This window comes from Microtus pennsylvanicus, chromosome 16 (assembly GCF_037038515.1).
Source record: "Microtus pennsylvanicus isolate mMicPen1 chromosome 16, mMicPen1.hap1, whole genome shotgun sequence".
In the NCBI taxonomy this organism is placed as follows: domain Eukaryota; kingdom Metazoa; phylum Chordata; class Mammalia; order Rodentia; family Cricetidae; genus Microtus; species Microtus pennsylvanicus.
The window spans coordinates 48,783,023-48,795,251 of NC_134594.1; the positions used below are offsets into that span (position 1 = coordinate 48,783,023).

The window sequence follows — 12,229 nt, forward strand, 5'->3', positions numbered from 1 at the left end:
CGGTTTTATTGCTTTACTCTTAGCTGAATTTTTTCCTTCTGCAGTGTTTTAATTCTATTCATTGGGAATTTCAGATGGTTCCTTTTTTTTTTAAAACCCTTTTTGGTGTTGTGTGTTTATTTGTTTATGTGTGTACATATTCATGTGTGCATGGACTGTAGGGGCCAGAGGACAGCCTGGATATTATTCCTCAGGTGCTGGCACCTTGTTACTGTGTAAAGACCTCTCACTTCCCTGGCAGGGAAGGCCAAGTAGGCGAGGCTGACTGGCCACTTTCCCAATGCTCTTCCTCTTCTTCCTCCTCCTCCTTCAGAATACATGATATGAAAAAAAGACACTGTATTGAGAAGACAAATGCCAGAGACATAGGAGAGTAATCAATCAGCTGAATGATATGTAATATAAAGTCATTTAAATGCTAAACAAAATACACGACTTTTTCATTTGTGTGTGTGCATGTACACATGCATGCCCATGTGCCATTCTGCATGCTTGGTGTTCAGAGAACAGCTTGCAGGAGTTGGTTCTCACCTTCTACCCAGGTTGTCAGTCTTAGTGGCAAGCATCTTTAACTGCTGAGCCATTCCACAGGCCACAGAAAGATTTCTGACAGAGTACATAACACCAATATTAGACATAATAATATAACTATTTATGATAAGAAGGACAATCAGAATAGCTTGCGAGATAAACGTAAAATAATAGCTGTCCACTCTGGATAACACAGCCAGCTACTTCTCCCTTTGACTCTTTCAGTAGAGTACAAATCCCATATCTCATTCTACACACAGATTAATGATGTTTATCTGTAGAATGAGAGCATCAATGAACATGCTTATTTGTAAAGACTTTTGATATGGCATCTAATATTTTTTCTAAAGACTTTCCAGTGTAGTGTCCTACAACAGGGACTGTGGGAAGGATTACCTTATTATCTTCTTTGGTTGATTTGTTTATAGAAAAAGGAATTTGGAGGAATGATTTCTCTAGATGGAAATGGTCTAATTTTCTAATTGTATTTGCTGTTTCAGTTTTTTTTTTGTTACTTTGTTTTTCTTTGAAATATATTTAAAAAATAAGTGTGATTGTAGTCATTTGATATTAATCATACTTTTAAAATTGAGTGGTATGGATGGTTAAAAGGTATCTGTTAGATTGAAATATTCCACTTACTAGTAAGATAAAAGGCTGCTAAACTGTTACATAGAAATAATATCTTAGAATAGTAAACAAAACAAGATGGGAGAAAGCCAATGATTTCACCTGTGGTTTGACCTTGTTTTCAGCTTGTAATAAAGAAGAATGAATGCCCTTATTTTTACTATATTTCCTTATAGGCTTATTAAGATGGTAATGTGTATCTAATTGCCCTTGACTTTCCTTATAAATATTAATGAGATTTTCATTTTAGTTCTTGATTGTTTCATGTGCTAGATAGTTTTGTGGGTCAAAGAAACATTAAAAATATGATGTTAAACCCTTTATATATGCTGCACATTTGAGGCACACTGTAGAATGAAATATGCTAGGGAAATTTAACCACTTCTGTGAGTTCCGGGAGGACTGCTTGAGGAAGTGGACTTTAGACTTCAAGATGAGCTTTGAGGGATGTGAAAGATTTTCTTGATTTGCAGGAGACTGAGGTAGGCTTAGTGAGCACATTTTAAGCAGAGGGGATAGTTTGTAAATAGAACCCAGGATCAAAGATATGCACGATGAATTTGGAGATATAGATCAGTATCTGTTAGGCCATTGAAAGAGTGGTCTCTATTAAAGAAGGGGAGCAAAGGCATGGTTCAACTGGTGAGAGTGTTATGGCTCAAACCGTGCTTTTGGGGTTAGACTGAGTTCTGATCCTGACCCCACAGTCACTGTGTGACCGGGAGAGTGCTCTTCCGCTTCAGAGCTTCCTCTGTAAAATCAGGAAAATAACAGGATCATGTTTTAGGTTGTGAAGTTAAAATATTATGACTTATTTAAAGTATCATTTACATTAGAGTCTAAGTAAGCATTATTTAGTACTTGTTAAATTAAGATGTATAAAGGAGTAGGTGGCAGTTGAAGTAGTTTATAAATTTTAAAGGTCAGTTTTTGAAATGTTTGAGGGTGTGAAACAATATTAGATCATCTTTACTGAACAAAAATGTGCTCTATAGTACTACAAAAATAACACAGAATTCATTGTATTAAGGTATTTGAAAATAGCATTGTTTATTCTTATAAATACCTTTTAGTTTATAGTATTATTAAGTTATTTTGTATATATTAAAGCATGAATATTATTAAATATGTTTTGTTTTAAGGAGAAAAGCATGATTAATAAATCGTTATTTTATAGCCTCCACATGCTGGGAAGTTGCTGTCTGTGTTAAAGCATATGCCTCAGAAATACGGTCCTGATGCCTTTTTCAACTTTCCAGGAAAGAGTGCTGCAGTAAGTAAATGTGCATGAGGCAAACACCCAAATTTCTCCTTCTCCTTGCTACTTGGACGTACAGCCTTGTTACACTGGCATGGAACTTGGCAGTTCTATTTTAGGCAGAAGCTTTTCTGCAAGACTTTGCTTAATCCTTAGGACGGTTTTCCCCCTAGCAGTTTGAGAGATGGAGAAATTGCTTCTTAAGGCATTTGAGAAAGCTGCCTACTTGGTTTAGTGAAGGAATAACAACCTTAAAAAAATTTTTTTAAAACATCTTTTTAAAAAATATCCATTTATTTATTATGTTTACAATATTCTGTTTGTGTGTATGCCCTCAGACCAGAAGAGGGCACCAGACCTCATTACAGATGGTTGTGAGCCACCACGTGATTTCTGGGATTTGAACTCAGGACCTCTGGAAGAGCAGGCAATGCTCTTAACCGCTGAGCCATCTCTCCAGTCCCCAGTCTTTTTTTTTTTTTCATATGCAGTTACACTATACTGTGAATTTATCTTTGTACCTGTCAGAGTGTAATGCTTTGACTTTCTGTTTTTCGAACATCTTTTTTTTTAGCCTTAATCCCCAAACTTTGGTGATGGAGGCGGGATGGTCAATAGGCCAGGGTCATCCTAGACTACATAGGGAATTTGAGGTCAGTCCGGCCTCCCTGAGGCTCTATCTCAATAAAATGAAACAAAACTACTTTTGTGATATTTGATTTATTTTTTTGGGATTTTCTTATTGTGTTTTGCTTTTATTTTGCCTTGTTGCCTAGAGATGAGATTTTTGTGTTTTAGAAATTCTGATTAACACTTTGAGGAATTCCTTGAGTGTTTCACAGTCTCAATAGCAGCATTGGAAGGTTCCAGTTTCTTTCCTTGTTGGTACTAATTAATGTTATACTAGGGGATTCTTTTTGTTTTTGTTTTTCCCAGTGTTGGGAGCCAGCTGAAGACTTTGTATGTTCTAGTTGTGTGCTTCTCTATTGAATTAGACCTTCATTCCAGTCATTCTGATTTTGATTTATAATTTCTTGGTGACTAGCAATGTTGTACATCTTTCTATGTTTTTATTGACCATTAGTGTATCTGCTTTTTATATTTTTTGAGACAGAGTCTCACTGTGTAGCTCTTTCAGATATTCAGTTTGGCAAATGTCCCCTCCCACTCTTATATGTCTTTTAAAGTTAAAAGGTATCTTTCAAAACTTGGTTTTATATTTTATTGAAGTCCAATTTATGGCTTCTTAAAAACATTTTAAACTATTTTATTATTTATTCCTATTTTGTGCATTGGTGTTTTGCCTGCATGTGTGTCTGTATGTGGGTGTCATATTCCCCTGGAATTGGAGTTACAGACAATTATGAACTGCCTATGGGTGCTGGGAATTGAACCCAGGTCCTCTGGAAGAGCAACCAGTGCTCTTAACCACTGATTTGTCTCTCCAGCCCTCTGTATTTCTCTTTAAACACTTGTGTTTGGGGTGGCATAACCATGAAGGAATTGTCTAACCTAATGAAGATTTTATGCCAGCATAAAGTATTTATTATTGTATCTTTTCATAGCTTTTGAAACACTGGTAGTGTTTCTTCTAAGTTTATTTTTATCTTTTTAAGTCTGTGTTGCTATTCAAAAATCCTTCATTATATAATATTATATATGTTTGTGTACATTTTAGTTTGGTTGTTTCATTTATTTGAAATAGGGTCTCACTCTGTGGCCCTGACTAGTCTGTCACTTGCTATGTAGACCAGAGATCCACCTTGAACTCCCAGAAATCCACTTGCTAACGCTTTCCGAGTGTTGGGATTAAAGGCATGTGCCACCATGCCCAGCTATTATTATATTTAAAAAGTTTAAACTAAGTATAAAATGACTTATGAATACCATTTTGAAAAATATATGAAATAATCTTGTTTAATTTTATAGTTGTGGTTTACAAAAAATAACATAATTAAGCCTTTAACTTCTTATTTCTATCAATTTTTTTGGGGGGTCAAATTTCAATAGTTGGATTTCAGTACTATTTCTTTGCAGTAGAATCTTTCTGTTATGTCTGTAGGAAAAGATGTAGTTATGAGTTTGTTTTCATCAGTCTACACTGAATGTTTCATTTAATTAATATTTTCTAATTTTTATTTGAGAAAATACAATAGTTATTAAATGTTTTCTTCTAAATAAAGTCTGCTTTGTGATACTTTAATAACTTTTAAAGTGGAAACACCCATAGTGGTGTAAAATCTCATTTTCATGAATTCAGTAAGAAAGTTTTCTTGAAAGTTAGTAACTGCATTTCTTTCCTTTAGGCTATTGCATTACCTCCTATAGCCAGATGGCCTTACCAGAATGGTTTTACATTTCACACCTGGCTTAGAATGGATCCTGTAAATAATATTAATGTAGACAAGGATAAACCATATTTGTATTGGTATGTATTTCTAGACTTGATTAGTGTTAATACTTTGTTTTGAAAATGAGTATTTCGAGGTAAAATGAGAACTTAACTCTTCACAGTTTCAGAACCAGCAAAGGTCTTGGATATTCTGCTCATTTTGTTGGAGGCTGTTTGATTATAACCTCAATAAAGTCCAAAGGAAAAGGCTTTCAACATTGTGTGAAGTTTGATTTCAAGCCACAAAAGGTATGAGCTCTTCCTGAGTCCGTTCCCTTAAGAAGCTGTGCAGCCCGCATAGTGCTGTATCAGCCTTGTGTGCGTTTACCCTTTTAAACACATGTATTTCAGTTACTCGGAAGTTAACTTCTATGGTTTGGGTCATAAAGTGACTGAATATTTAGTTATTTGTTGGTTTTATGAGAGATGCTAGGAGAAGAGAAAACGATACTTTAGTACTGTCTTCTTTTACACCTTACCAGTCAGAGGTTGGTGAAGAGTCATCAGTAATATGTGTAGATATAGGTAGCAGATGTAGATGTAAAAATATTCAAATTTTAAGGAAGATATTTGTAATAGATAGTTATTTTTTCATTGTATGTTTGAAAATTTTTATACTATTACATTGGAAAAATTACCTAGTTATTAAGACCAATCTGCTGAGGTTTTCCTAGAATAAATATTGTCCTAGAAGTGAATGTTGGACTGGTAAAAGCACAGTTGTTTTTGATTAAAATCTTCTATTTTTTAGTTGTTATCAGTGAGGTTTTATTACTCAGAGAATCATTATTTTTGCTTACCCAGTGGTACATGGTAACTATAGTGCACATTTACAACCGATGGAAGAACAGTGAGCTTCGATGTTACGTGAATGGTGAGCTTGCTTCCTATGGAGAGATAACGTGGCTTGTCAACACCAGTGATGTAAGTAGTTTCAGAAACGTTGCCACGTGTGTCATGGTTTCTATTCTGTGATAAAGCACCTGATTAGCAGTGTGGCCTGGGGGCAATGAAAGACTTTATTTGGCATACAGTACATCATCAAGGAAGTCAGGGCAGGAACTGATGCAGAGGCGATGGTGCTGCTTACAAGCTTGATCCTCATGTCTTGCTCAGCCTGCATTTTTTTTTTTAAATTAAATCCTTCTCATTTTAATTGTTTGGATAGGAAAGTACTGTACATTTTCCTTACTCCCCTTCCACTCTCCTCCCTACTTTTCTCTGGGGTTGTGGCCTGTAGGCTGGTTGTCCTTTGCTTTATGTCTCTCAGCCTGCATTCAGCCTGCATTCTGTGTGCCCAGGACCATCTGCTTAGAGATGTTACTCCCCACAGTGGGCTGGACCCTCCCATGTCAATCATTAGTCCAAAACAAAACAAAAAAAAATGCCCTAAGTCTAGCCTACAGGCCATCTGATGGGGGATATTTTCTTATCTGAGGGTCTGTATTGGCAGATGTCTTGGGCTTATGTCAAATTGAAAAAAACTAACCAGTACATTTTGAAAAATTATTTATTTATATTTTGGATTTTCAAGTCAACTCACTCTGTAGAACAGGCTAGTCTAAAACTCAAAGAGATCCACCTGTCTCTGCCTCCCTAGTGTTGGAATTAAAGGCGTGTACCACCACCGCCCTGCTGAAAAACTATTAATTTAAAGGGATGAAATTTATAAACAAGAGGTTATTACAAAATCTGAGTATACATTCGAACACCATTTTTTATAGTCATAATTTGGCTAGTATGTTAATTTTTTGATAGAGCTTGTTGATTTGTCAGCTAAGGTATTATTCAGGTTTTATAAAATTCTGGGTAGATAAAGATGATTATTTTATAAATAAGTTAGATGATGCATGCCCATACACTTTGTATTTACTTCATAGCTGGTATTGATTCTATTATTTTTTATTATGTTTTTCAGAATTCAAAGGTTAGAATGAAAATAGAAATGTCCTTATTCCTCCCTTCTAAAGTTCTTTTTATAGAAAGCTTAAAAAAAACACTTAAAAACCCCCATTCACCACCCACTCCTTTCATATCATTTTTCACTTATATTCGTTTGTGTTGATAACGTGAGAGCCTCAAGAACTCATGGTGCCGGGTCAAACACCTTTAGTTCTGAAACAGTTCTCTCGTTTATTGACCACATCATCTAAGTGTGAAACACGTTACCCCAGAAAACTGGGGATGCTGAACAGATATCTCCGTTAGTCTCAGAACAGTTTTGTAACCCTTATCTTTTTACCATGAAGGATGCAGTGAGAAGCGTGGCCTAGTAACTCCAAACCAAACTCAGGATTTTCCTGTCAGACACAGCTTTCTCTTCAATTTAGGTGTTTAACTTTTTAACTTAGTATCATATCAACTTGTCTGATTCTCTTTCTTATTTCCTCGTTGTTAACAAGCTGTATTTATTACAACTTAGAAAACTCGTGTTCATCCATTTTCAAGATGCCATTCCCAATTTTCATTCCAGGTGTGAAGGGATGAAGTGTTAAATGAATTGTTTTATTCTATTCATATATCCTTTAGAGAGACACATACACAGTATGTCCATTTATTGGCCTGTGTCTTTGTTTTTTTTTTTTTTTTACTGAATATACTCCAGTTCCATCCACATTGTCAGATGATAGAATTTAATTCATTTTAATGGCCAAATAGTGTTTCATTCAGTATATGTACCATCTATCACTCCTAGAGTGTATGATTTTCTTGAAAAATTAAATCTCTTTTCTTTTACAGACCTTTGACAAATGCTTCCTGGGCTCCTCAGAGACAGCAGATGCGAATCGGGTGTTCTGTGGTCAGATGACTGCAGTTTACCTTTTCAGCGACGCTCTGAACGCAGCTCAGATTTTTGCCATTTATCAGTTGGGCCTGGGGTATAAGGTACTTAACTTCCTGTGCACTGCTTAAGGGTTGAGTGCTCCTCTGGGCTTGGTTTGAAGGTGGTTCACACATGGGCAGTTATACCTTGAGTATTTATATATGCCGGGGGCACTGGGAGCATGGCAGGGCATTCACAGGGGTCAAAGTCCTTTTCACGTTTTCAGAGAATTGCAGCATACTTGACCTGTGTGAAGAACTGTGAGAAGTGCTAGGTTAAGTTTCGGTTTTATGTCATGCTCTAATTCTTTCCATGAAGGCAATTTTTTTAAGGTTACATAAAATTGTGTATATTCATGGGGCATTACAAATATAATGTATATATGAAAATACATATATACATTGTGTTACGTTCAAATCAGGATTGGCATATCTGTCTTCTCAAACATTTAGCATTCTTCATGATAAAATGTTACTGCTTTTTCCTTACATTTTTGAAATATATGCATTTCTTATTTATAGTTATTTTACTATACAGCCATACACCACAATATCTTTCTTTTGTCTACGTGTAATTTAGTATCCATTGACCATTCTTTTTCCACCACCACCTCAGTCTCTGGTAACCATCATTCAACTTCCAACTTGTTAGAGATTGTCATTCTTAGATTTCAAATATGAGGGGGATCAGGGAACATTTATTTGCCTGTGTCTTGGGTTATTTTACTTAGTATATGTTCTCTAGTTTTGTCCACATTGTCAAACTAACAGAATTTAATTCATAGCCAAATAGTATTTTATTCTATATATGTACCATGCTTTTTAAAATCCATTTTTAATCTCTCTCTTTTTGAGACAGGGTCACTCCACAGAGACCTGGCCATCCTGGAACTCTCTGTGTAGACCAGGCTGGCTTTAGACTCACAGAAATCCACCTGCATCTGCTTCCCTAGTGCTGGGATTAAGAGCGTATGCCACCATGCCTGGCCCATTTTTATTTAATTTTTAAAGAAATTTATTTATTCATTTTTTTGTGTTATTGATGTTTTGCTTATGAGGATGTAAGACCTCCTAAAATGTAGTTGCAGACAGTTGTGATCTGTCACGTGGGTGCTGGGAATTGAATCCAGGTCTTTGGAAGAGCAGCCACTGCTCTTACCTTTTGAGCCAGCTCCCCAACCCTCATTTTAATTTCTTAATGAGGATTTATTTGTACTTTACGGCAATTATGAATAGTGCTATTATAGACATGGAAGTGCAACATGTCTCTCTTCATTACTTCATTTTGTTTAGATGTATATTCAGGAAAGGATCCCAGGTATCGCAAGCCGGCCTTGAACTTGGTACATAGTTGATGCTGGCCTTGTATTCCTGGTCCTCCTTTCTCCACTTCCCAAGTGCAGGGATTATAGATGTGTATCACTATGGCTGGCCTCCCTCTGGTTGTAATTTGAATTCTTTTACTGGCCAGAGTTCTCCCTGTTTCTTCGCCCGAGTGCTGGGATTAAAGATGTGCACTACCACCACCTGACTAAAAATTTTAACTTGTGTCAGTATACTTACTTTAGATATGTTCACAGTGTTAGAGCAACTTATTTTAGAGTATGTTTAAATAAACTAAGAGCTATTATGTCACTGGGCTCTGATCCTACAAACTTTCTATCTTTTTTTTAAAAATATTTATTTATTTATTATTATGTATACAATATTCTGTCTGTGTGTATGTCTGCAGGCCAGAAGAGGGCACCAGACCTCATTGCAGATGGTTGTGAGCCACCATGTGGTTGCCGGGAATTGAACTCAGGACCTTTGGAAGAGCAGGCAATGCTCTAAACCACTGAGCCATCTCTCCAGCCCAACTTTCTATCTTTTTAAAAAAATGATTTATTTATTTTTATTTTATGTGCATTGATTAGTGTTTTGGCTGAACTTATGTCTGTTGAGTGTGTTGGATCTCTTGGAATTGGAGTTACACACAGTTATGAGCTTCTGTGTTGGTGCTGGGTACTGAATCTGGGGTCTTTGGAAGAGCAGTCATTGCTCTCAACTGCTGAGCCGTCTGTCCAGCCCTGTCTATGCAGGCTTTCACTGATCAGAACATTGTTTTGTGGTGTATGATTGTATAAAGTAATATTTGACATTGTTGAAAGAACATGCAGATGGCAATGTAGGTAGAGCAAACAGTAACTGAGATCAACAAGGAACAGAGGATTTGGGCAACTACATAGCCCAAGTGAACTCAACATACAGAGCACTCTGCAAACACCAGTATAAAACACATTCTTCTTGAGAATGCTTAGAAAATTCTTCAGATCAGACCATCTGGTGGGCTACAAACATATTGGTCAACTTAAGGAGATTGAAGTCATTGAATATATTTTTATGATTTTGATAGAATGGAAAATTTATAAACATGTGGAAATTAAACAACATAGCCTTAAACAGTCAAAGCAGATGACAGAAAGGTAATTGGAAAATATCCTGAGGCAATGAAAATAAATATAAGTTAAATTCAATGTGATTCAACAAAAGTGTGATCAAGGGGATAAATCACAGAGGTAATGGCTCACATTATGTGGAGGGGTTAGTCATTTTACCTGGTATTATTAGATTTTATACTTGATCATTTGTATTTATGTGGTGTGTATGTTACCTTAACTGATTTTTTTGCTTGTTTGTTTGTCTTTATTACTGACAGGGTACATTTAAGTTTAAGGCAGAAAGTGACCTTTTCCTTGCTGAGCATCATAAACTTTTACTATACGATGGCAAACTCTCCAGTTCCATTGCCTTCACTTACAACCCACGGGCCACAGACGCCCAATTGTGCCTCGAGTCGTCTCCTAAGGACAATCCTTCCGTTTTTGTTCATTCTCCACATGCACTCATGCTCCAGGTGCGATCCCAGATCTTTTAATAATATATCAAGTGGAAATATCAGTGAATTGTGGAGGTGTGGTTGTTAGTTTTTATTAAACATTTTTAGTGTTCTTGCATTTCCTGTTGCATTTTACTTTTGATTGCTTTAGAAATCATTGAAACCTTTACTGTGTTTTCTGTTTTCCAAGGATGTAAAGGCAGTTTCAACACATTCCATCCAAAGTGCCATGCATTCAATCGGAGGAGTACAAGTTTTATTTCCTCTTTTTGCACAGCTGGATTATAGGCAATATTTATCTGATGAGGTTGATTTGACTATCTGGTGAGTGTTTTTTGTTTCTCTTTTTGATGGTTGTTTTTGAGAGAGGGTTTTACTGTTGTAGCCTACACCCCACTGGCTTACAACTCACCATGTAGTCCACCATGATCTCAAGCTGACCTTTCTACATTAGTTTTCTGAATGCCAGGATTACTCTGAGCATTGCACGCCTGGTGGCCTCTTGCTTGAATTTTACTTGAAAATTGCTTTTCATGATTAGTGAACTAAGTAGTATTTTTTTTTGCCATTTGTTTTCTTGTAGAGTAACAATATTTTAGAGAAATTTATGTATAAACAATGCTATAAATCTCTATTAATTATATTATTATTAATGTAATTCTGGCTTAGTAGTAGAAAAAATTGGAAACCCCAAAAGCATAGTAAGTTTATGGAATAAAGTTAACTTAGTGGATTTATTCAAAATGATACGTCTAAATTGGGTATTGTGACAAAGTTTTTAAGGCTAGTCCTTGGGAGGCAGAGGCAGGTAGATCACTGTGAGTTTTAGGCTACCCTGGTCTACAGAGTGAGTTCTGGGACAGTAAGGGCTATGTAGTGAGACCCTGTCTCAAAAAAAAAAAAACTCAAGGCAAACAAAACCAAAACAGTCTTTCTCTCACACACCCCCCATATAACATTATATATAATAATAGTATTATATATAGGATATATAACATTGTATATTATATTCTCTATATATTTTATATATAATTTGTCTAATTTTAAAACTTTTAAGTTTTTATTTGGCAGGGATTTATTATGGGAATAAGGGTTTTAATATTTTAGTTTGCTAATCATCCATCTGTGTAATTTAAAATTTAAAATTTTAATGGTAGGCAAGGAGATTTTGTCTTTTTTTTAAAAATTAGGTTGCATATTGGTATATTTTATATCCTGTGATGTTGAATTGAGTCTTAACAAAGGCAGAGGCATGTGAATTTCACGATAAATTGTAAAACATGAGAATTGTATAAGTGCATGAATTTCTCGTGGCTGCATATTTCAGTGAAATTATATATAGTATATTGATTGTATTTCATTTATTGAGAAATTTAAATGAGCTTTCCATTATTCTCTGAAATTCTCCTGTGTGCGACTTAACATCTCAACCATAAATCTAACCGATGATGAAGTAATTTTTTTCCAGATAATTTCTAGACAGCAAAAATTATTTTTAATTTTTTCTAAACAGGAATTATATTTTCATTTGCCAACTCCATCAAGTTAAATCATTTACTTGTGTGATGGGGGCTTGCTGTGTTACCCAAGCTGGCCTCAACCTTAGAAGTAGTGGGTTTACAGGTGTGCTCCGTTGCTCCTGGTCTGTTGACCATACTCTAAAGTATTTCATTCCTCTTGCTATAGTAATAAGCATGAAGCTTACTAAAGTTTTGAG

At 35.6% G+C, this 12,229-nt stretch overlaps 1 protein-coding gene across 5 annotated transcripts in view; it reads left to right on the forward strand.

The window, feature by feature from the left end:
* The window catches only part of Lrba (LPS responsive beige-like anchor protein), a 478,393-nt gene that overhangs the window by 54,320 nt on the left and 411,844 nt on the right, over positions 1 to 12,229 (forward strand). For all 5 annotated transcript variants that reach the window (XM_075950353.1, XM_075950356.1, XM_075950355.1 and 2 more), the window contains exons 5-11: positions 2,339 to 2,434; positions 4,726 to 4,847; positions 4,934 to 5,060; positions 5,616 to 5,735; positions 7,551 to 7,697; positions 10,333 to 10,530; positions 10,703 to 10,836. In XM_075950353.1, the coding sequence (XP_075806468.1) occupies positions 2,339 to 2,434; positions 4,726 to 4,847; positions 4,934 to 5,060; positions 5,616 to 5,735; positions 7,551 to 7,697; positions 10,333 to 10,530; positions 10,703 to 10,836 (944 nt within the window). The remainder of the gene's footprint in view (positions 1 to 2,338; positions 2,435 to 4,725; positions 4,848 to 4,933; positions 5,061 to 5,615; positions 5,736 to 7,550; positions 7,698 to 10,332; positions 10,531 to 10,702; positions 10,837 to 12,229) is intronic.